The following is a 26991-nucleotide window of genomic DNA, read 5'->3' on the forward strand; positions in this document are numbered from 1 at the left end:
TTCCTCAGGGCCCAGGCATCTGTATGGAAAACTGAGAAGGGATGAGTGCAATGAAATAGTGTTTTCCAGACACAACAGGACTGATGCTCATATGAACTCAGAGACTGTGGCAGCACTCGTGGGGCCTGTACATGTACATACCAGATATGGCCCCAGCAATGAGAAGGGGAGGTGAGCACAGGCTTGCACCCCTAACAAAGAAGCTATATACAATCAGTATCTGTTTGCAAAGAATATTTTTAAAAAACTGAAAATGCCATTTAAAATATATGTAAAATTCTTATCATTGCCATAATTTCCCAAACTAGAAGTCTTCTATATTTAATAAAATAAAGATAGCCATGTTGATTTCACATTTATATTGAAAGAAAGAGAAGTTCATGCTAATTTATGTCCACTGAATATAAAAGAGCCTCATTTAATAAAATAAATCAAGACAACCTGATGTTGGCGTAAATTATAGTCAAATGAGTTGTTATAAATACATACAGGGCAATAAATACTGATATAAAGAAGACATGGCTTCTTTTTTCAGAGGCTAAGAGTGATATGTGAGTATGCACTCTATGGAGATGCTTTACAAATTACAGACACAGTAACAGCTAAAGACAGCTCATGGGTTTTGACTATTTACTATGCAACACATTCTACATAGTCATAGAGGAATTTTAACCTATCAACAAGGCTGCTCTGGTAAGGGATCATATCCAAAAACCTTTTAGATCTATGTGATTCAGCTGGAGAACGCATACTCTGGAGTTACAGTATGGTCTAGCTGGAATATAGACAAGTACTTAATACATACCTTTAATCCCAAACAATAAAAAGTAAGGTTAGTTTGTAGGAACCAGCCATGTTTGAGAGTGACATCTAATTGAGGGGCAGACAAAATGACAAATCAGAGAAAGCTTTGACGGAATGGATCAGAGATAAGGATATGCCCAACTCTCACAAGAAAAGCAGAGAGGTAACTTAAGAGAGTCAGGCAGAAAGAGAGAGGAGAGTTTTACTGGGACAGTTTTACAGGGATCGCTTATTCAGTGAGAAGCCTAGAGAAGCCACATTGAGTGAGTCAGCTTGGAAAGGACATTGAGTTGAACAGCCAGAGTCATGCGTTCTTTAATTTGTATGGTGATTTTTTGACTGATACAACTCATGTTTCACACATAATCTGAGTAAATACAATTTGGATCAATTCAAAGGATTTGACCAAAGTTAAACATTTATGAAACAAAGATTTAACACTCAAACTCAGCTCATGTTCTGAATCTTATGGAAAGAACTTATGACTTTACACACATAAATTATATCTACAAATAACTAAGAAGGGACCATTCTAAAGGATAGTAACAGGTTCTTAGATTTTTCTGTTGTGATTTAGAATTGCATTTCCTCAGTTACAACTCTTCTTACTCAGAGTGGGACCCTCAATGCTGAAGAAGGGCTGATAGAGAAGTCAGAGGCAGGTAAGAAGATAGAAAGAAGCCTGTGTTAATTCCAGCAGTTTTATCAATATGGATATTGCTACATAACCCTCCAGTCAGCATGAAAATTGGCTATGGAAAGCAAGCTACTCTAGTTTTCACATTTTCTTCTAGCTGGGAATGATCCACGGGCTAGAAAATAGTCATAGAACAAGAGAAGGGAGCAGGCACCAAAGAGCATACCAAGGTTACAGAGCACCATGTATGAACCACAAAGTTGGCTTAGTTGTTTCATAGACACATAGTATTTAAGACATGCCATGTCTAAATGAGTATAAAAAAAACATAATTAGGAAAGGAGGGGCATGGATTGTCTAATTTTGATCTTGATCTGATCACACACACACACACACACACACACACACACACACACACACACAATGACTTTCAAATACTGAGTTGATACTAGAAGTAGGCTATAATATCCTCATTGATTTTAATCTTTGGGAAGCAAACATTACCTTGTTAAATGGTATCTTGAGAGCCCAAATGAAACTAAAGTAACTCACAACACCTACAAATCTTACTAAATTTAAATGTTAAAGCTCCTAAATCAGTCCCTAGAATGTATCACCATCATCACCAGAACCACTACCACCACCACTGCTATTTGGGTTGTGTGGTTTTGGTGTTTATGAGACGATTCTCACAGTGTAATCTAGGCCTGACTGGACTCGAGATTCTCCAAGTCAGCCTCTCACATGCCAGACAGGTATGTGTCATCACACTCAGCTTTGAAGAGTGATTGTTTTAAAACACCAAGAGAAATGAAGTCATTCTGTACTGGAAGAAGTGGCTCTTTGGGTACCACAATCAGTTTTTCATACTATAAACACTGAATGCATCTTTCATTTTTTTCCCCTTCATTTCTTGCTTGAATATTATTTTCCTCAGAAATCTCCTAAACACATTCGAGGAAAATCTCAGGTATGGTCTGTTAGGTGTCTTTTTCTTGACTGAACTTTCCTGAAATAGCCAAATTTCTAGGCAGCTTTATGCACATTAGAAAGATGTCCTATGTCCACTTTGTTTGTTTCAGACAAACTGCCAAAGGCTAAGAGTTGTGAATATGACTCATCACATGACTTCTACAGCTAAAGCAAAACCTTGCTATTATCCTCATATGTATCCACATTTTAAAATGGATGTGGAAGCATGGATGTGTGTGTGTGTGTGTGTGTGTGTGTGTGTGTGTGTGTGTGTGTGTGTGCGTGCGTGCGTGCGTGCATGCGTGCGTGCGTGTGTGTGTGTGTGTGTGTGTGTTGTTTGTTTTCTGGCAGAAGCTTCCTCAGAGTTCAATCTATGCTCTACATAAACGCCAGGAGTCTCACCCTTTTAATTCAGTTAGTTAATGCTGCCTTGGCATACACCATGGTTAAGCATACCTCTGAATATTCTCTACTTGCTTATTCATTAGAATGACTAAGCCAACTGAGCTAAGGTTTAACCATCTTTATTCCATTTTTTTCAGGTTCTAGAGCCTCATATATAAGTCCATAATACAATACCTCTAAATTACGTACTTTGCATTTTATCAAGGTTTTGAATATCATGCCAATAATAGAATTGCCATTATAAAATCCAACAAGATGATATGAGTAAATTAAGAAAATAAATAGCGTGTAAATTTCATACCATAAATTGAATTTAAAAATATAATATAGTAATGGGACAATTCTAATGTTACAAACTCACTAAAGATAGGCTTTCCTACACGGTCTGATACTACCCAAACAATACATTTATTTTCCTTGAATATTTACAAAATAGATCTAAACTTAAAGGAGTAGATGCTAATTTAATAAAAACCATAGAGTTTAATAGGTATAATAGTGATTTTTAATAATTAGTTTTTAAATATTGCAAGTTTTGTTTCTTTCTACAGTAACTATGTAAATACTATATATAACATTTCTAGAAAGAAAGAGAGAAAAGAAAAAGAAAGAAATCAGCATTCAAAAAACTTCAAATAAGTCAGTCTCTGTAGATCACTAAAAAGCAATGCACACTGGAGGCAAGCCAGCTGGCTTCCACCACTGCGCTTCAGTTTATTTGTCTGTGAAAGGGGTAGGAAGAAATGATATCAGTCTTTCCAACTCTGACATGCTAAGCAGCGACATTTGAATGCCTTTCATCTTTGGAGAGATGGGAGTATTTATGTAGATAACACCAGAAGCCTTTCTCTAATTGTGAAGAGACATAAAAGTTCTTCTCACACAAGGTCATTTCTCCCTCCAAGAAGGCTTCCAATGAACCAGTGAGCTGGTGAGCTCTAAATTGGAAGTGGATGCCCACACCAGCTCCTGCACATCTTAGACTATGCATCGGTAGAAACACAAACGAAGAAAGCATCATCTCCCCTTAGTTACAGAAACTCCATGAACTCATTTCTTCTAAGGAAAGATGATTTGATAGATAATAAGAAAACCTAATTTTACCTGCAAATTCTGAAATTCGGCTGTGTTACTTAAGGAGGAAAAGAATAAGTTGAAGTGGTTTCTTATTAATCATTTGAAGTAGATGGGAGAGGTAAGTGGGGACCTTCAGACAATGTACTAACCATAAGAGTTTCAAGAAAATTGAGTCCCATTTTGTTCTCATGCTTATGGATTTTAAATAAATTACAAATGTCAAAAGTATCATCTTCCAAAGTATACTGTGTAAAAGTTTTGGAAATACTGAGTTTCTTTCCTAAATACTGACTTTCTTTTCTCCCAAATGCAGGATTTTTAAAACCTCAATAGCTCTATTAGTTATTGGGGATCTTCATGAATACTGTTACACATTTTTTACCACTTGTCTAAGCACAGTATGCTTTTAAGGAACTCATACTTTATAGAAGATAGTTTGGGAAATGTCTTCCATTAGTTGATGACAAATGTACTATCTCAAGAAGAACGGTGACAGAGTTGACCCACAGCCTTCACAGCTGTGCAAACAATGGATGCCTTTACATCCTAAAGAATGATCACCTCTAAACAACAGACAATTTTCATTTATGGCTCACATTTTTAAAAGCCATTATAAAACAGACTTCCTAATTTTGCCATAGTTTAGATTACAAGATTCTTTCCACTCTGAAAATCATGGTGCATGACTGTGGGGGAGGGTAGAAGTCAAAAGAGGAAGGAACAACGCAGAAAAAGACTTTTATTTTAAAGATCTGATTTCATCTCTTCTGGTCTCAGGCGCTGCGGGAGCCGCGGGTTACCGTGCAGACATGGCCAAGTCCAAGAACCACACCACACACAACCAGTCCCGCAAATGGCACAGAAACGGCATCAAGAAACCCGGTCACAAAGATACGAATCTCTTAAGGGGGTTGACCCCAAGTTGCTGAGGAACATGCGCTTTGCCAAGAAGCACAAGAAAGGCCTGAAGAAGATGCAGGCCAGCAATGCAAAGGCAGTGAGTGCACGCGCAGAGGCCATCAAGACCCTGGTGAAGCCTCAGGCCATCAAACCCAAGATGCCAAAGGGCCCCAGCCGCAAACTCAGCTGCCTGGCTTTCATCGCTCACTCCAAGCTTGGGAAGCAGATTCGAAGCTACGTGGCCAAGGGGCATAGGCTCTGCCAACCAAAGCCCAAGGTTCACATCAAGGCAGAGGCCGTAGCTCCAGCTCAGGCTCCCAAAGGTGCCCAGGCCCCTGTGAAGGCCCCATAGAAAAGGTTCCTGCCAATGTGAAGACAGATGGTTGGCTGTGACACATCTACCCACACGCTATTTACAGATGACCAGTATCCCATGCTGTTTTTACAAATCAACTTGAGGCAAGATCTGTTTAAATATATATATATATATATATATATATATATATATATATATATATATATATATATATATCTGATTTATTACTAACCAAGAGATTGTGACTGCAAAAGAACTCTCTGATTGTGGTATGAGATATTCCTTGGCTAGTTCAATTACAGTAACACAGATGACTGGAAATTGTAAGTTTTAAGAATTTGTACAAAAATATAACTATGGCCTAGATTTTGGGGAAATATCTTTGGGAGATACAGCTTAGGTTCCTCCAGAACATGAATAAAATAAGCTGAAGAATGGATGGAGTTATTACCCTTTCCCTTGAGTCAAAAGCAATGATTCTGTGTCAACAGCCAGCAAGGTAAAATAGTCTCAATTGTTCAATTGAAATCCATGCCTACTTGCTAACCCACACTGTTAAGCCTGTTATGCTAGCAGTAATTGTCAATATTCACAGCAAGAACCAGGTAAACACTTTAGTTTCAGCAAATTATGATGATTACACATTCTCATAAGTGATTACACGCATCTGTGAGTGCTGTCATCACCTCCTGAGTGAGACCCTGTACATTATGTCTACATGAAATGAGAATGCTGGTAACACAGGCTTAGAGACCAGACTTCCTAAGAGTGTGCAGGTTGTAGGGTCATATATTGGGTGCTTGAAAGTTCATGGCAATGATCAGAGTCCCTCTCCTCTAGGAGTATCATTAGCAAAACGTGGTTATTATACACAGAAGTGGGACTCTGAGGTCTAAGTCAGAGATCAAATACTAACTGCCTATTAATTCAGTGTGACACAACAGAAGAATGAAGATCATACTTTCCTAACACATATGGAAGTCTATTAAATAAAAACTAAGAATACAAATGACCTCAGATGGGCATCTGATCCACGAACTGTATGCAGTCTAATGGCTGTAATATAAAATTACAGAAAGATTCAAATGGCTTATGATGAAAAAGTAATTATTTTGATGCCTGAGAAAAATATTCATAGTCATCTACTCACTAAAATCCTGGATATAATTCACAGCAAGATGATGGCATTTCCTTGTTGATTGTAAAGGGGATACTTCAGAACTCCTATTCAAAATGTATATTTGCTAGTAATGAGGGGTTTTAAAAGGCACATCTTCTCCCCTGACCAAGAGTGCTCACTGTGACATGATCCTTGGAATTGGAGATGCAATCTAGGCCCACACAGTCCAGATCAAAGCTAATTGGACTTTGTAGCAAGTGAACTCATGACCTAGACCTCATTAGCCATGATCTAATCAACTGAACTAGTGGCCACAGAAAATATGTGTTAGCACTAGACAGTTTCTTTGGAATCAGTTTTGCACTTAAACAATTCTTATAAATTTAAAGAATCAACTTTAAAAATGATATTTTTCTATAGTTTTCAAATGACATAAATTCATTTAACTTGTATTTATTACATGGGATGGTTAAATATGTACAATAAAGAACAAAGGAGCCTGTGGCTTATCAGTCACAGGCGTATGCCACCACGCCTGATATTCCTGAAGCCAACATGGTAAGAGGGAAAAACCTATTCTCACAAGGTACCCTTTGTTCTTGGTACTCACATAACTCACATACACAGGCTAATAGATGTAAAAGTGCACTATGAAATGCAGTTGGCAATGTAAAGAATTTAGGACAGAAACATACAAACAAATCACAGCATTTATCAGCAATTATTTAATGTTTGTACCAATTTCTTGACTGAGTCATAAAGGGCTTCTCAGAGGCGATCTGCTGCCCTAGCTCAAAGTCACATCCCTCTAGGGAGTATAACAACACCCGCTGAACTACTGTAAACCTGCACAAATGAGGAACGACTGTGACAGACTCTCTTAACATCTATCCTAAGTGCCCCTTTCTACGGCCACCTAGCTTCTGTCACACAGACCTGAAAGATATGAGAACCCACACTCTCAGCTTCTGTGGCCACTCAGCATTCACTGTCAGAAGCAATGACAGCTAACAGCGAAGCTACTTCTAGAAGCTTCTACAAAGTTATTTATTTTCTCAGAGAATAAGGTTTAAGTGAAAAGCATCTTTTTCATTTGGTATAAATGCCTACAGTAGTTTAAATTTATCTTAGAAATGTTACGATCAAGCTGCAGGAGGCCCTAAACCTACCTAACAAATAGGTGAACATCAGCTATACTATTAACTATGGAGAGAGTTGAATATCCACTAGAATAGCAGAAACTTACTAACTTTTTATAAGTGCCAATGATCTAAATAAATTCAAATAAAACAACCAAGCAGCAAGTACTCGTTCAGGGATGTTTTTCCTCAGTATCAAAAACATTATATGGCATTCATCATACAATACTATATGGAAAATAATGGGCGCTGCTGCCCTGTATAGTGGAAGCGGACTGTGAAAGAGAAGCTAGGTCCAGGTTGACGTGAAACACTGTTCTATGAGGAGGATCACTCTAAACTGGTTGGGGTAGGGAGGAGCTGGAAAGAAAGAAGAATATGCCCAAATGCTATTTAAAAAGAAATGTATTTGATTATGGAAACATAATGTTACTTCTAGGAAGAAATCAAAGTTGGTACACCGGAAGCAGGTGAGAAGTATAGAGAGAGGGAGGAAGAAGAATGCCAGGGGCAATGTGTTTATTTTCAGGTAATTAAGGTATTCGTATGGCAATAAAATGTGGAAATCTAGGTAAGATGCTGGATTAGAAGCTGAGTCTTGGTAAATGGATGAATAAAATCAGAAGTCTAGGGCAGATTCTGGCCTGAAGATTCTGAAATAAAACAATGGAAGCTCACAAAATTCTACTTTTCTGCATGGGCACACTGTCTGAATTATTGAAACTCTCCATCCTTCCCAAACTGTAGAACCTAATACAAATGACAGGGAAAAAATAACCAAATACATAATAGATGCTATTCTTATGTTATTGTATATTTTTATTTTTAATTCTTGGTTGCTCAATTTTTTTCTATAATTTTAATTTTTATTAGCATTTTTAAGTTACTGAGCTGTGTTTTTTAAATTGCTTGCTTACGAATAAAAAGAAAAATGAAGGAAGGAAGGAAGGAAGGAAGGAAGGAAGGAAGGAAGGAAGGAAGGAAGGCAGATATATAAGATAAGAGAGGACTTCAAAGTCTGGCCTTCCCTTTTTTTGAACTACAAAAATCTTCTCTCTACTTCCAGATCTACAGTACTCTATCTTGCACAGTTCAATCCATATACATTTCTACCCATTCACAGCCTCCCCTCCCTTTATATTCTTTCCCAATCAATTCTCAACTTCCTACATAGCAATATTGACAGCCCAGCCTTAAAAAAACCAAAACCAAAACAAACAAACAAACAAACAAACAAAAAAAACTATCAACTTAATTTTCCCCACTGCTGCTATTTCTGGATCAAATCAGAGACACTAGAGTGTTCTATTGAGAGCAATGTCAAAACAGTCACTCGGGCACTAGGAAAACACAACGATTTTTTACTACAACCAAATAAATAGAAGTAGAGACTATAGTTTGCAACGAAGACTCCTCTTCTACCTCTCTTAAGGACTCATATAAAACAAATCAAAATAAAATAATAGGAAAAGGAATAAAGTAAAACAAAAAGACACATCCATCCTAACAGGTGCACAAAATACAACAGAGAAATACAAAGAATGAGACAACTCTCCATAGCACACCTGTAACCTCCCAACACCACAAAAATGCAAAACAAAGACCCTAAGATAGCTAAAATTTCAGAGAAAGAATTAACAAACAAACAAACAAAAAAATCAATGGCCATAAAGGCCACTCAATTAAGCAGATGAACAAAATATGGGGATCCATTCAGGACACAGACAAGAAAGTAACCACAGTGAATTAAATGGTTGGGGACTTGGAGCTGAAACTTTTAAAAACATGGAGAATAAAAATCAACCAAGAAATTGAGACACTGAGGAGGAACTAAACAGAAACAATAGAAATATATGTCAATTATACTGCAATATTTAAAAAAGAATGGTTCATGAACAAGCTAAAGATAAAAATGAATTTAAGGGGAGACAAAGTCAAAATAACAATCCATTCAGAAACATGTTTTTAAATATTAATGGGCTCACCAATGCTTATGAACATTAAAGATGCCAAATCTAAAAATCCGTGAGCTAGAATAAATTGAGTGGAAGTTCAAAGGTACAGACAATGGATTCAATCAAATAACAGCAGAAAATGTCCTATAACCTTAAGGGTAATGGGAGGAGAGGCATTACAACAAAGAAGAATTTAGAAGTGTAAACAGGACCAGAGAAGAGGATCCCCACAGCTCTCTAGTGAGGATGTTCAAAACAGAAAGCAAGAATCATATAAAATGTCAATCACAGACAAAACACAAGTGCTAGAATAATATCACATGTTGCATCAACCCCTATCCCAAGTTAGGAAAGCACAGAATGACTTTTATATTTATCTAGCTACCTATTTACCTATCTATCATCTACTTATCTATCTATCTATCTATCTATCTATCTATCTATCTATCTATCTATCTATATCTATGTATCTATCTATTTCCATCTATCCATTCACCCAGCCATCTCTTGAGTTTTGAATTTAAGTAACTTTCAACCAAGGTCAGTAAAGCAAGTACAGTTATCTTCACACTGACAAAAATTGGAAAAATAAGACCATTTCAAGACAAACAAAACGAGGGCAAAATACAGAAGCCAACGCAGCTCAGAAGAGTATTATTAAAATAGTGCTAAACATGGAGAAGAAAGGCAGTCTTACTCATGAAAACACAGCAAACAATACGTTCCATGAGAAGAACAGATTAACCAAGGAAAGCAAGAACACAGCTGATCATATCCAACATATGTCTAAAACTAACTTGGAAGGAAGAAGAAAACCAGAAATAATCCAACCAGCCACAAAATCAAGTAACAAAATCACTAGAAATAGCACAGCCCTTAAAATAATAATCTTATGGCAAACAGCCTAACTCACCAATTATAAACAAACTGGATTTTAAAAGTATTTCAGCTATCTGCTGCCTAAGAAACACACTTAGCTAGGAGAACGTAAGAGAGCCAAAGGATGCAGGTAAGTGCAAGCTGTGAAAGGCTGGCACAATGACTCACATATCTGGGAAAGTAGACTCTAAACTAGAAATCTTCAGAAGAGATAAAGAAGGCTACTGTTACTATTAATAACAGGAACAATTCTTTAAGAAGCTAACACCTATGAATAACTATGTATCCAATCTTACAACTACAGTTTCATAAAACAAATAGTACAAGTATAACAACAGGTCATACAGGTCTCACACACAATCGTAGTATGAAACTTTGATACCCAATTAGCAAATTTACGTAAGTCATACAATAAAAATAATACCAAAGAAATTTCAGAGCTAAATTATGCTATAGACAAATATTCTAATCAACAGAGAGGGATCACATGTTCTTGTTAGCAGTTTGTACAATGTTCTCCAAATCTGATCAGATTTTGGGCCATAATGTAAGCCTTAAATACAAGAAAGTCTGAACTCATGCCTATATCTCATCAGACAACAGTCTGAGTAAATCAACATCAAGAGAAAGCTCAGAGATAACAACACTTGGAGACTGTACAATACACTTTTGAATGAACAGCAGGGAACTAAAGAAATCAGGATATTTAAAGATTCCTAGAATCAAATAAAACAAAACTGCAACCTAGCAGAACCAATGAGATACAGGAAGTCCTGAAAGGGCAGTTTATTATCTCTAACTGGTGGCCTAAAATAGGCAGGTTCCCAATAAATAACAGTGATACACATCACCATTTTGAAAAACAAGAGCCAACCCAAACTCAGTCCATGTGAAAAAATAAAGACGAGATGGAGCACAAATTAATGATATAAAGGTTAAAAGAACAAGGCACAGAGCAGATGAAGAGATGACTCATTGAAAGATGAGTAAGATTGACAACCTCTTAGCCAAACTAACAAAAAGAGAGATAAGACCTAAATTAATAAAATTAGAGACGGAACAGACTCTTATAATAGATTTCAACAAAATACTGAAGATCATTATGAAACATGTTGAATCTGATTAATTTTGGTGGAGTTAAATGCTTTAAATCAGCATACAAAAATTAATATCTTTTCTGTATATCAGTACCAAATTTGCTGAGAAATTAAGAAGAATATCCCAATTAAAATAGCTTATAAAAACAAAAAGTAAGTACCTCGTCTAGTAAACCTAACACAATGGTGAAAGCTTTGCAGTGTACATTTTAAAACACTCAGAAAGGAAGTTGACCCTAGATGGTGGAAAGACCATCCATCCTAAAGCAGAACTCACTCTATTACCCAAAGTAAGACACAGATCAGTCTAATCTCCATCAAAATTTGAGAGATTCTTCATATAAGTCAAGAAGAAAAAAAAAAGCCCCAAAATTCATGTGAAAACAAAAAAGGCCACAAATAGCCAAAGATATTGTATCTGCTGAAAGTAAACCGTGAGAGGTGTCAAAATATCATAATAACTGACTTCCTATACTACAGAACCATAGTGAAAAAGAAAGCATGATACACAAAAAGGAAGGAAGACAGACAGAGAGGCCAACCTAGTAAACTCAAGAGAGTACCCAGAGAAAACCTCACATAGCTATAACACCTACTTTGACAAACTTGTCCAAAGAGTACCCGAAGAAACAGAGATCCTATTCAATAAATGGTGGGGACAAAACTGGATATTTACCTGCAGAAAAATGCAAGTAAATCCTTATCTGTTCACTTGATTAAACATTGGCCTATGGGTAGACACTGATTCAATATCTGAAAAGCTGAAACAGCTGAGAACAAATATTTCAAATCACACTTATAGGCAAAATAGTCCTGACCAAGGCCTAGAGCATAACCCTAAGAACTGGTAAATGGGATCTGAATGTGACTCCAACAACACAGCAAATAACCCCGAATTGACAAAAGCAACAAAAGGAACTAAAAAGACCTCTTAGAAAGCCAAGAGACAATCAGCAGAAGGGATAGCCTACAGATTGGTGCAAAACACCTGCCAAGTATGTAGAATATATAAAGAACTACATGCACACCAATCTTACCACTTCTTTTTTGTCAAGAGAAAGATAATGGAATTAGTCTATATATCTCATTGAAATGTGTACAATAGTATTTTATTCATCCATAAAGAATAGTACATTATAAAACTTACAGGAGAATGGATAAATCTGGAAACTATTGTATCAACTAAGGTAAGCTAGACTTGGAAAGAAAAATACTGCATGCTGATCTCTTAGGCAGATTCTAAGCTTTATTTTTAATTAATTTTTCTACATATAATTTTCTTGTTTACATGTATTTTATTCATACCTAGTAATTGCAGAGGCCAGAGAAGGCCATTCCCTTGGAACACAAGTTACAGATGATTAAGAGCTGCCATGGGCATAAGAATCAAATCCAGATTCTCTGGGAAGCAGGCAGCGCTCTTAACTGCTAAGCCCTCTCTTCAGCCCCTGATTCATATTCACATGGGTGTGGGAGTCTATACAGATCATTAAACTCGGAAGGGGATAAGAAGAAAAAGGTCTGAGAAGCAAAGGAGACATGTGTGCTATGAAAAGAGCAAGGGGCTACCACATATGGCAAGGAGGGCTATCTCAGGGGGGAATGAATAGGGAATTTTGGCAAAAACAAATCATATTTGAAATGCCATAATGAGACCAACTTTGTATTCTAATTCACAAAAGAAAAAGATAGAGACAAAGAGGAGCTTTCTTTCCATGTCCCACTATCATGTTCTAGACCTCATGTCAGGAACATTAAATATATCCTGAAATCCTCTGACACCTGAATTTGATTAGAGTATATGCCACCTCCATAAAGGCATAATAGAAAGTTCTGAATATAATACTAATACATGATTAAACCAAACCTAAGCTTTTAGTCATAATAATATGATGAACAACTTCGAATGGACTCCATCACGCATGCTTGTCTTGTTACAGTTACTGCCGTGGGTAAAATCCAGGCCCTCTGAGAGCTCACAGACTGGTATCACTGGGACCAATGGAAGCAACCATGGAAAGAAGCAAGGTCAGAAGAGCTTGAGGAGCAGCCGCACTGCAGGGATGCAAGAAGCACCCAAGCTACAGGCCCTGAGGAGTGCAGTTGCTACTGGGATGCTAGGAGCATACACTGCGGGGGGACATGAACTCCAAGGATGCAAAGGGCATGGAAACTAGAAGGCTGGAGTAAGACACTGAGAGACCTGAATTCACTTAGGTACAATCAGAACCTGCCTGCTAACAAAAACCCAGGCTGGAGTACCTTTTAGTTTCTTCATTTATAATGAGGCATTGACTTTCAATCGAGTAGCTGCAGAAAGCCAATAAATACACAAATTGCTACTATTGTAGATGCAGAGGAGATGGCAGTTGGGGAGGCTGACTTGAGAAAGGAAAGAAGATTCGTGGAAGATCATCTCTTTTTATATAGATTTAACTGCGTGGAAGTCTAAAAAATTCCTTACATATGATTTTATACAAATTTACAGATAAACACAAACCTCATACATATCCAGCTTGACATTTAGAAATCACAGATGTTAAGACATTATTAAAGCACGGACACCGTTAACAAGAAATACAAGTTTTTCTCAATTCAGGGGAAATTGCTAAGGCACACACAATTTGAACAATTTAAAATATTCTGGGAAGGCTAAGTGAAAAGAAAATACAGATACTTTTATTAATAAACATAGACAAAGCTCTAAGTACCACTTTAATTTAAATAACTCACAGTAAAACAAAATCAACATAAATGTTTAAAAACATGCAAACAACCCCAGGACTAGAGAGCTGTATTAGAAAGTACAGTATTTCTCGGAGTTGGTGGAGACAATCAGATGTCAGCGTCCAACTTACATTGCTCCATTGGTATAGACAGTATCACTTCCTTCCACATACTGCACCTGAGCTGGGTAGACATGTTGGACCTGCTGAACTGTCTGTACCTGCTGCACCTGAAAAACAAATATGAAGACTATAGTTAAGTGGTAGACACAGAACGGGTACACCACATTAGATCCATGGCAAGTGGAAGACACAAAGGGTACACCACATTAGATCCATGGCAAGTGGAAGACACAAAGGGTACACCACATTAGATCCATGGCAAGGGTTAGTAGACCTTAAAAGCCTACATTGCATTAGGTTCATGGTAAGTGGTAGGAGTAGGAAGAGTACACTACATTAGATCTATCTCAAACATTTCTCCAGAGTACTGATCAACAGGAGGTGGCTAGTATTGAAATTTCTGAGGATTAAGTACTTTCAAGTTAAGAAATTTTGCCTAGATCAGTTATAGCACATACATAAATAATGCTATAATTTTCTTCTCGCTGTGTACATATACACAGCTTTGTTTAACATTCTGAAAGTTTCTCTGATTTTGATGAGTTATGAAATTCTACTCCATTTAAAATTTTAAACTAAAGCTAAATTTATTTTTAATTAAAAACAGCCATCTCAGTTCATATAATGTTATTTATATATTTTTTTCTCATGGCTAAGCATTTGGTATTAGCAAACTGATGATCTCTTTAACCCTAAAAATAGATACAGAAAAGAAACATCATATGGACTCAGCAGGTTGCACTTTATACATTGAGGAATACATTCACACATATACAGACTTAAAATCAATTAAAGAAAAAAAGGTCATGAATTTGAAAAACAGCAAGGGAAAATTACATGGAGGAGGCTGTAGGAAACAGAGGGAAGTTAGGAAATAATGTCATTGTATTATAATCTAAAAAAATAAAACATTATAATAAAACCCCCATAATATAAAAGTTTGAACACTCAAATGTTTAAAATTACCTTAAAAACTTCATGCATTAATTTTTGAAATAACTATCACCATGTCCTTTCCTTTTACTCTCTGTCCATCCCACACATGCAGGATTATAAAAAGCAATTCAAGGATCATATTTCATATACATATGAAATATATATATATATGTATTTATGGAGGAGAGACATATGGATCTTGGAAAACATTATACTTCTACCATGTGCATTCTAGAACCAAAACTAGGTTTCAGGTTTAGTAGTAAGAACCTTTTGCCACTGAGCCACTCAAGGGTCACAGTTCATTATTTCTAAGAAATGAAAATTATTACAAAGATTTATTTCTAATAATTATATATATGCATGTCTGGACCAAACTCAGGTCCTCCACAAGGGCAGGATACATGCTAACCATTGATCCCTTTCTCTAATACCAAGAGATCAAAATTATTAAAGCATTAACAGTGCCATCATGTTATCAGGAATACATCATTCCGATGACCAGTGCAATGTGTGCCTGTTCAAATCAAGATGCTAACACGTTTCCCATAGTGCAGTAAGGTACCTCACACCTTAATCAATAAAAGCTTCCCCCTCCTTTTTTTTTTTTTTAATATGCTGCCTCTTATCATCTAGAGGGGGAAAAATTGAGCTTTCTGGCATTCTAGACTCAGTGAACAGCATCACTAAATTTTGTGCTACGACTTTTAACATGTCATATAAATTGTTGATAAAATCTAGCTGCACAGGGCTAGAGGACGGCATATTGTTCCACTGAGGATACATTGGATACCACAGTCTATCTTGAGCAGTCGCAAACACCCCTTACTCCAGCCAAGGTGCCTCAGGCCTCCAAGGGCACCTGCACTCATATGCTCATACTCCCCACTCCAACCCCCATATACACGGGATTAAGAGTCACGTAAAACTCTAGAGGTGGAAGAAGTTCCAACTTGAGAAGCTGAGATCTTCCTTTTGCGCCTGTCCATTGGCTCATATGGAAGCCATCTGTAATACCGACTTTGGTATCAGGAGTCGGGTTGCTGTAGCCAGACTCGTCAGGCTCATGACCTAGTTTTTTTCCCTGAGAATCCTAGTAATCATCAAAAGCTACTTTCTTTCTTTTTTTTTAAAATATTTTTATTAGGTATTTTCCTCAATTACATTTCCAATGCTATCCCAAAAGTCCCCCATACCCTCGCCCCCACTCCCCTACCCACCCACTCCCACTTTTTGGCCCTGGTGTTCCCCTGTACTGGGGCATATAAAGTTTGCAAGTCCAATGGGCCTCTCTTTCCAGTGATGGTCGATTAGGCCATCTTTTGATACATATGCAGCTAGAGTCAAGAGCTCCAGGGTACTGGTTAGTTCATAATGTTGTTCCACCTATAGGGTTGCAAAAGCTACTTTCTATAAAGAAAAAGGTTAATAAAAGTTGTAAACTTGTGGTAGTTAAAATTTTCTGTCATTTTCTTAAGAGGTTTCCATAACAAGCCTGATGAGCAGGAAGTCTGCTGTCTGTCCTAGAAATGGCAGCATAAACAAAACAGTGAGAGTATCAGAGGACATGAGAACATGGAGGGGAAATGACTACCACATCCACTTTTTATCTCTTAGATGTCTTAGTCTTATTATTAAAAGCCATGTTCATGTATTTTGTTCTTCTAGTGTTAGTTCTATAGTGTACAAAGTGTTTTACTGAAGTTCTTTAAACACTTCCATTCCTCATAATCTTTAAGCTTTTACTTCTTCTGTTTTTATAAAACTCATTATTTTAAGTAATATTGTACAACATATCTTTAGAGAGTACATTTTCATGTAGATCTTACATACACTTGTGTCTATGAATCTTCCATGATATATATGTAAGCATATGCCTACTTTCTTAAGAAAACACCAGCTATCAATATAATATATTTGGTAGTTTTTATAATTCTAGACTAAGGTAATTTTAAAATGAAAACTCTCTCATGTTTATTATCAAACTTACAAAACCGATATGCACTGTTCTTCTCTAAATTTAATCTTGTAATTCACTTATTAATAAATTTTATAATTTCCTGAATGTTGGAGTCCTTTTTTACTGGTTGATGGTAGTTATTTGTATTCTAAACACTGTATTAAATATTGAAGTTTATTTATTCAAATATACAAGTATATTTTCTCTTCTCCAAGTAATAATATGTTTTGCTTCAAAAGTGGCTAGAAATACTATGTATAGTATCTGCCCTATGAATGCTTACCATCTTCTCCATTTTAAAATTATAAATGATTTCACATTTTTAATGTTTATTTTGTTTCTTAAATTAAACTGAATGTGTAGTTACATGTATGTTAGTTTCCATACTTTTGACACTTTTATTTTCTCAAACACACTTTTGTCCAGAGAAGTTTTAGTACTATGGAAAAGTCAAACAAAAACTGGGCCAATTACATACTAGCACTCCCATCCACACTGAGAGGGGCACAATATGTGTAGCTGACGAACTCACACCCACAGGGCATTATTACAGACACATACTTTCAGTAGCATTCGATTTGTGTATGTGTATACATATGCATATATACATGTGCACCCACTGATAAGTAAAAGCACAAAGTAGACCTGATAGTGTGACACCGAGTTTGAGTCACATGTTAGGTTTGGGTTTTTTTTTTTATTATTCTGTAAGTTCATATTGCTCTTGCATTTTCAAAATGAAAAAATAACACTGCACAAAACAAAACACAAAGATAAAAGTCTCCTGCAGCAGTGTTTTCAGCCATTTTTCAGGACTTCTTTCTGGGGTCAATATCAGGAGAGTGTAAGATCCACAAATTTTGGCTACAAAAACTAGTTATACTCCTTTGGAGATACTCAACACTTGAGTACTATAGTGGCAGATTGGTTCATTTGTTAATTTTTGAATTGTATGTACCTGCTATGGGTATGGGCATGTGAATCTAGGCACAGTCAAAGACCACAGGCACTGGATGATCTAGATCTGTAATTGCAGGTACTAGTGTGTCACCCGACATGGGTTCTCATTGTCAAACTCTGTTATTCTACAAGAACAGTATCTATACTTAAGCAATGAACCGTCTGAGAGTACCCTAGCATCTTCCAATAATAATTTCCTTTGCATAAAATAAAAATAACAAACGAGATTTATTAATTATGCAAATCAATTAAATAAAAATAAAATATGGTATAGGTCTTTTTCGGCAACACAATAAATTTTGATGCCCATGCAAATTTTTTTTGAAATCTATTATTTTTATCACATCAATAAATAAATGTTGATCAGAAATTGCATACATTTATAAGAGCTTACTTTTTTTTTTTTTTTTTTTTTTTTTTGAGACAGGGTTTCTCTGTATAGCCCTGGCTGTCCTGGAACTCACTTTGTAGACCAAGCTGGCCTCAAACTCAGAAATCTACCTGCCTCTGCCTCACGAGTGCTGGGATTAAAGGCATGCACCACCACGCCCGGCTGGCTCCTCACTTTTTTATTAGATATCTTATTTACATTTCAAATGCTACCCCCTTTCCTGTTTCCCCTCTGAAAACCCCCTATTCGCTGTCCCCTTCCCCTGCTCACCAACCCACCCACTCCCGCTTCCTGGTCCTGGCATTCCCACACTGGGATTTAGAGCCTTCACAGGACCAAGGGCCTCTTCTCCCACTGATGACTGATTAGGAGATCCTCAGCTAAATATGCAGTTGGAGCCATGAATCCCACCATGTGTATTCTTTGGTTGGTGGTTTAGTTCTGGGGAACTCTGGGGGTACTGGATAGTTCATATTGTTGTTCCTCCTATAGGGCTGCAAAACCCCTTCAGCTCCTTGGGTACTTTCTCTAGCAACTTTAATGGGGACCCTGTGCTCAGTCCAATGGAAGGCTGTTGAGTATTCAATTCTGTATTTTTCAGGCACTGGCAGAGCCTCTCAGGAGACAGCTATATCGGGCTCTTGTCAGCAAGTTCTTGTTGCCATCTGCAATACTGTCTGAGTTTGGTGACTGTATATAGGATGGATCCCCAGGTGGGGCAGTCTCTGCTCCATGCTATGTCTCTGTAACTCCTTCTATGAGTAATTTGTTCCCCTTCTAAGAAGACCACACTGTGGTCTTCCTTCTTCTTGAGTTTCATGTGTTTTGTGAATTGTATCTTGGGTATTCTGAGCTTCTGGGCTAGTATCCACTTATCAGTGAGTGCATATCATGTGTGTTCTTTTGAGATTGTGTTACCTCACTCAGGATGATATCCTCCAGCTCCATGCTTTTGCCTAAGAATTTCATAAATTCATTGTTTTTAATAGCTGAGTAGTTCTCCATTGTGCAAATGTACCACATTCGTCTGTTGAGGGACATCTGGGTTCTTTCCAGCTTCTGGCTATTATAAATAAGGCTGCTATGAACATAGTGGAGCATGTGTCCTTATTACACGTTGGAGCATCTTCTGAGTATATGCCCAGGAATGGAACTGCCAAACTGATTTCCACAGTGGTTGTACCAGCATGCAGTCCCACCAGCAATGGAGGAGTGTTCCTCTTTCTCCACATCCTCGCCAGCATCTGCTGTCACCTGAGTTTTTGATCTTAGCCATTCTGACTGGTGTGAGGTGACATCTCAGGGTTGTTTTGATTTGCATTTCCCTGATGAGTAAGGATGTTGAACATTTTTTTAGGTGCTCCTTAGCCATTCGGTATTCCTCAGTTGAAAATTCTTTGTTTGGCTCTATACCCCATTTTTAACAGGGTTATTTGGTTCTCTGGAGTCTAAGTTCTTCAATTCTTTGAATAGATTGGATACTAGCCCTCTATCGGATACATGGTTGGTAAAGATTTTTTCCCAACCTGCTGGTTGCCATTTTGTCCTATTGACAGTGTCCTTTGCCTTACAAAAGCTTTGCAATTCTTTGAGGTCCCATTTGTTGATTCTTGATCTTACAGCACAAGCCATTGCTGTTCTGTTCAGGCATTTTTCCCCTGTGCCCATATGTTTGGGGCCCTTCCCCCACTTTCTCCTCTATAATTTCAGAGTCTCTGGTTTTATGTGGAGGTCCTTGATCCACTTAGACTTGAGCTTTGTATAAGAAGATAAGAATGGACTGATTTGCATTCTTCTACATGCTAACCACCAGTTGAGCCAGCACCATTTTTTGAAATTGCTGGTTTTTTTTTCCCACTGGATAGTTTTAGTTCCTTTGTCAAAGATCAAATGACCATAGGTATGTGGGTTCATTTCTGGGTCTTCAATTCTATTCCACTGATCTACCTGCCTGTCTCTGTACCAATACCATGCAGTTTTTATTACAATTCCTCCTCAGCTTGAGATCAGGAATGATGATTCTACCAGAAGTTCCTTTATTGTTCAGAATAGTTTTCACTATCCTGGGTTTTTTGTTATTCCAGATGAATTTACAATTTGCCCTTTCTAACTCTGTGAAGAATTGATTTGGAATTTTGATGGGGATTGCATTGAATCTGTAGATTGCTTTTGGCGCGATAGCCATTTTTTTCTATATTAATCCTGCCAATCCATGAGCATGAGAGATCTTTCCATTTTCTTAGATTTTCTTTGATTTCTTTCTTCAGAGACTTAAAGTTCTTATTATACAGATCTTTCACTTGCTTATAGTCACACCAAGGTATTTTATATTATTTGTGACTATTGTGAAGGGTGTCATTTTTCTAATTCCTTTCTCAGCCTGTTTATCCTTTGTGTAGAGGAAGGCCACTCATTTGTTTGAGTTGATTTTAAATGTAGCTACTTTGCTGAAGTTGTTTATCAGGTTTAGGAGTTTTCTGGTGGATTTTTTTGGGGTCACTATCATGTCATCTACAAATAGTGATATTTTGAGTATTTTTGCATCAATATTCAAAAGGGAAATTGGTCTGAAGTTCTTTCTTTGTTGAGTCTTTGTGTGGCATAGATATTAGAATAATTGTGGCTTTATAGGATGAATATTATAATCTAATTATAATATTATTAATATTGTATATTATTGTTTTAGAATATATTATATTATAAATTAATATAATAATATATTATAATTACAATTTAATTATCATTAAAGTAGAATTAAACCATAAATGTCAAGAATCTCAGAAGTAAAATCCTATTAGAGATTTATCAAGGACAGCAATATTCAAAAAGGTTCTTGGTCACATGGAGATATCTGAGGACAACATGAAACTAGGCTTTAACTTTTTTAGCACCTACCAAGTCAAAGAACGGACACAGTGAATGGGGAAAGGCCTAAACAACTGAAATAGTAGGCTACAGATGCCCATCAAGCAGTTTCTGCACAGAAACAGATGGAAAAAGACAGACTGCTAAGAAGGTGAGCACACATTCCTCCTAGGATGAATCACAGTGCAGGAGGCAAAACTAGGCACACATTCCCAGTGGTAAAATACATACACACACTCACACACACACACACACACACCATAGGATATATCCTGTTCTCTAAAAAGCTAAGATACTTTTCAATTAAGTTAATCATTTAATTTTGTTTGGGAGTGGGGTTCCTTATTAATAGAGGTAGATTATAAAGCCATAGAAATGTCACCCCACCTTCTCCACTCTTCATCAGAGATGGTGAGATCTAGGGACGAACCAAAGCCATGAAGATTGTCTATTCTGATTAGTAAACCCAGTCACAAAATGCAAATTGAGAATGGCAGAACCCAGCCCATTCTATTTTATTTACAAATTAGTATTATATTAACCCAAAGCCCCAAACAGGTTAATATCTATCTATGTATCTCTCTCTCTCTCTCACTATATATATATATATATACATACACACACACACACACACACACACATATATATATATACACATATACATATATATGTATAAATACTCAATAGTTAAATAATGCACTATACATTACAAATGAATTACTAATGAATATTTATAAAATAAATATATTATCTTCTAAACTTAGGTATCAACTTTTATTGAAGAATAGAGCTACTGTGGAACATTATTTGAAAGTAAACAAAACAACTTTTAAAGACATATTTTATTTACATAGATATATTGTGTGAGGGTATCCTATTTGTATGCACGTGTGTATCTCCAGACACTATTGGAGCTAGAGTTGAAAGCAGTTGTGAGCTGTTTGAGATGAGTGCTGGGACCTGGACTCACATCCACTGGACAAACCACAAGTGCTCTCAACAGTCATTTCTGCATTCTCTGGATGAGACCATTTTTAACTGCTGCTTCAACTGCACTAAAAATGAAGAGAATTTTTTACATTGCACGCTATTCTCACTTTCTAAAACAACTGATTCAAATTTCTCAAGTATTAATTGTTATTCTGTTGAACATTAAGCGATGTTTGGATCTGTGTTAAAAGGCTGTGCATTAGAACCTGATTTCCACTTTGATCTCCATTAGGTGAATGCAGGAAAATTCAAGTAAGCATTTCTGATGGAGCTAGGAAACTAACTCCTGTCAGCATTTCATCAGCATCTCCAAGGCCCTTATCCCCAAATCTCTGTACAATCTCTAAGCTGACACATCTGCTGCTATTATCCCTTATCCAGGTCCTTAGAAAAAATTAATTACACTGGTCTTAAAGTTCATCTCTTAATTTCACTTGCTTTTCCAAATGAATTCCCAAAAAGCTTCTAAAAATAATAAATAGTTTTCATTATTTTTAATTTTAGTAAAGAATTAAGAGGCTAAAATATGAATTGAAAAAGATATAAAAAAGATAGATTTGATGTAGTTAATCAATAGTTTTTAATATTAAATAATCAGTGAATAAAGATTAAGGGTGGGGCTGGTGAGATGGCTCAGTGGGTAAGAGCACCCGACTGCTCTTCCGAAGGTCCGAAGTTCAAATCCCAGCAACCACATGGTGGCTCACAACCACCCGTAATGAGATCTGATGCCCTCTTCTGGTGCGCCTGAAGCTACAGTGTACTTACAAGTAATAAATAAATAAATAAATAAATAAATCTTTAAAAAAAGATTAAGGGTGTTTGAATACATGAAGGACCGATTTTTAAAAGCTTAAAAAGTTGGCAGTAATGAGGGTCTCCTTAGAACAACGTTCTACACCAGATAGTTACTCTGCCGATTGAACCAAAAATATACTGCCAAATGTAAATATGTGAAATAATCCATTTATAGTCATAGTGACTAGGTAGTGTAGAAACTTAAGTGTTTCCTATGGATATATATTTAAATAAACAAGCACTTATATCATCATTCACAGTTTAATACTCTGAGCTTATGTGCTTACTCAATGTATATTTCTCATGATTTGCCTTATTACAATGGAAGGGAATATCAAAGGAAATTACACACCACAGGAACATGTGCTAGTTCAACAGAATCAATTAGTATATTTGAGGACAAATTTACACAATATGTTATTTTGGATGTGTTTCAAGAAAAAGAACATGAATCATACTTCAAAGCTGAAACCCTTCTCAATGGTAAATGAAATCACGTATAATTGTTAAGTTCATTAGTCAGTTGAGAAGGTTTCTAGTATCTTTGTAAAAAAATTCTTCCTTATGTCAAGATAATTATCTTACTCATAAGTGGAATCATTATACATTTAGTTGGCACCAAGTGCTTTAAGTGTTCAACTTGAGAACTACAAAAAGCTGTATTAGCATCACTCTAACAGGCCTACAAGAGACAGTGCAAGAGTTCAGACCAGATTAAAAAGACGAGATACAAGAGCAGTTAGGTAAAAGGCTGCTATACAACTGACCAAGAGTTATACAGGAGGGAAAGTACTGTGTAACAGCGGCAAGAGGGACGGGGGAAGTGACAGGGGTGACTGTGTAGGAGCAGCAGTAATGACAACAGCTACCCACCCAAGAGAAGAGAGAGACGGACTCATCCTGGCATGGCAAACTACCAAACTGGAGGCATATGACGTAGCCAATGATAGAAAAGTCAAGAGAGCAGTGTGTGCAAGCTGGCCTCAAGATGCCAGAAAGAAAAGGTACAAAGAAAAATCTGCTGGTTTAACAAGCACGGAGCTAGGAAATAGAAATCAAACAAAAAATTGTTTTTCTCAGTCTAGTTAAAAGCAATGTAAATTCTGTCATAAGCTTTTTAATACATCCTACCAAGAGGACTCCTACCATCTTTGTGAATACCAGACTGAGTGTACTCATAAAGTGTATTGCTTCATAAGCATAGAATCACAGTGAACAAGGAATGGTGAAATCACAGGACAGTTTAAGGGGAAAGTTACTTAAGTTCTCTCTCACTGCCTGCCCTTACTGAGAAGAGGGAGTTTCTCTACAATGTTAGTATTTATAAAGTTCATCCTAGGACAGTAAGTGTTAACCAAAATAAGTCGTTTAGTCTCTCTCCTGGGTGTGGGGAACCTTTGTGAAGACAAAGAAGATGGGAGATTGATGGTAGGGCATGATTCTCACTAAAAGGACAAAATTCATTGTAACAAAAGCTTGAATTTGTTTCCTTCTGTTATAAATCCATTCAGTGGCTCTTGGGTAGATGGCTCCTCCACTTATACGCTGTGTAGCTTCTGATTTCAAAAGCAATCTTGGTTCTTTAAATGCTGTCCCTTGGCTTCAAATGAATCTCTTTAAATTCAACCCAGTAAAGACCACCACAAAGCTCATTTCTGCAACAGGGCTATAGACAACTGAACTCCATAGGGTTATTTACTAAAACTATGTGACTGCTATGGGCAACTTGAAGAAGTTACATCTGGGCTTTGAATATAATCACAAAGCCGTATATTCCTGATGGACTCAGTCACCTCCCGATCACATAAGAACCTGGGAGATCAAATGGTAGACAACTAAAAACATAAAATATTTCTAACTGCTTACTCCCAAACAGGCTACCACCAAAGCACTTGATGCTTGAAGTCACTTGAAAGTGTTCAAAGAGTAACATTTCATCATAGTAACAGTAAGTTCTTAAGCATTATTTCTTCTCAAGGCCCACTAGAGCACACTACCACCACAATATACTACATACACTAAGTAATATTTTGAAAAATAAAATATACACTTTAATGCCTATATACTGGCCGCAGCACCTCCTGGAACGATGTTTATGTATAAGGAAATGTACATGGTCCTTGTAGGGTAGGGCTCTTAAGAGGTAAGAACATGTACTACCAAGGGGAATTATGAGCACCCCACTCTTCCCGTGTTTTACCAAATAACTAAAATATAATGTATTTTTACTAATTGGTTTTCTTTACTCAATAATACAACTGAGAACTGTTTATATCTTTGTGTGTTTATGTGATTGTAAATATATCCTAAAACTACTGTTAATTGATTTTAGAATATCCTACAATATAGATAAAGATTATTTAAATGTTTCACTTATAGGGAGCAGTAGGTAGGTTACTTTTATTATATAAAGTACTATAAAGAAATACTCCTCATTGTGGACATAGCTCAGTGGTAGAGTACTTTTCTAGCATGTATGTGATGTGAACTCTATGCCAGCACTGCAAAGCAAAGCAAAGTTCACTTGTTTTAAAGTGAAAATATATATTTACCTTAAGCTGTGTTTAGTGTAAATGCTATAATTCCAGTGCTGAGGAACAAGAAAGGAAGACCATGAGAGCAAGGCTAACCTGGGCTATGTTCAACAGCATGGCTACAATCTCTCAACATATTTACTGGCCGTTTGGTTTTCATGCTTTGTGAATAGCTTTTCACAACCATTGCCCATTAGTCCATGACACTGGTTTCTCATCCATTACTGATTCTGAAGGTTCTTGTAAAAAAAGGTTTTCTTCGTAAAACATCAGTGTCATTTTGGCTTTAGGTTTATTTTTGTTGTTTACTAATATATTTTCTTATAATGTTGAGGTTCTTCTTGAACTTAAGAGTTCTACTGAGCTTTCCTAACAAGGGGATTATAATGATAAACTGTTATGCTCAGCATGTCCATTTTGAATAGGTAAAATATAATTTTGATAAACAAAATTCTTACTTATACAAAGATACACTTATTTATTACTAGTCTTATACTACTGTATGCAAGTGTGTACGCACATATGTGTGTGTGTGTGTGTGTGTGTGTGTGTGTGCGCGCGCGAGCGTGTGTGAGAGTATGCCTATGTTTGTATTTGGGTGTGTCTGGGTGCATGTGAATATGTGTGAAAGTTAAGCTTGAGTATCACTCCTCAAGTACTATTCCCATTCATATTCATATTCTCTCTTTCTTCCTCTCCCTCCCTCTCTCTCTCCCCCTACCCCCTCTCCCCCTCTCCCCAGGCTTCCCCACCGGCCTGGAACTTACCTAGTCAGTTAGACTAGCTGGCTAATATGGCCCAGGGATTCCTTTCCCAGGAGGAAGGATTATAAGCAAGGTCCACTCCTACTCTCCCATGCATTTCTCCATGGATTCATGGATTTGGGGGTGGAAGTTAGATTGTCATGATTCAAGGCATGACTTTAAGACAGAACTACATCTCCAGGCCACCACTCAGTGTTTATTACAATAGATTTAGAACAAAATTTTTCTTTACCATTATTCCATTTTGGTCAAATATTCTTATATATATATATACTCTTTCCTGGTAATGTAAGAATCAGTACGGTCACCTTTCAAGGAAACATTGTGACAAATTTCAGTTATATAACACAGAAATAAATTATTTGAAACACTGAATCATTGGAAACGTGACAAATTTCAGTCATATAACACAGAAATAAATTATTTGAAATACTGAATCTTTCTATCCAAGAGTAAAGTACTATTATTATATATCATCTGTAACAAATCTCTCATTTTAGAATTGATGTAAATTTTCATATGAGAGTTGGATGTTTCATCCTAGGTCACAGTGATGAATAAGCTATTATGATTTCAAAGTGTTATAGTAGGCAGAGTTGTCAAAATTCTGTTCCCAAAAGACTACGAATCCTAATTCTTACAC

The 26991-nt window shown here is 36.7% G+C and overlaps 1 protein-coding gene across 14 annotated transcripts in view; it reads right to left on the reverse strand.

The window, feature by feature from the left end:
* The window catches only part of Rfx3 (regulatory factor X, 3 (influences HLA class II expression)), a 252949-nt gene that overhangs the window by 91633 nt on the left and 134325 nt on the right, over positions 1–26991 (reverse strand). For all 14 annotated transcript variants that reach the window (XR_003952761.1, XR_003952760.1, XR_877668.3 and 11 more), the window contains one exon: positions 14160–14257. Coding sequence is in view for 11 of the 14 variants with exons in the window: in NM_011265.3 (NP_035395.2) it covers positions 14160–14257 (98 nt within the window). In the remaining 3 variants the exon portion in view is untranslated. The remainder of the gene's footprint in view (positions 1–14159; positions 14258–26991) is intronic.

The sequence above is a fragment of the Mus musculus genome, chromosome 19 (genome assembly GCF_000001635.26).
Source record: "Mus musculus strain C57BL/6J chromosome 19, GRCm38.p6 C57BL/6J".
NCBI classification, from domain to species: Eukaryota; Metazoa; Chordata; class Mammalia; order Rodentia; family Muridae; genus Mus; species Mus musculus.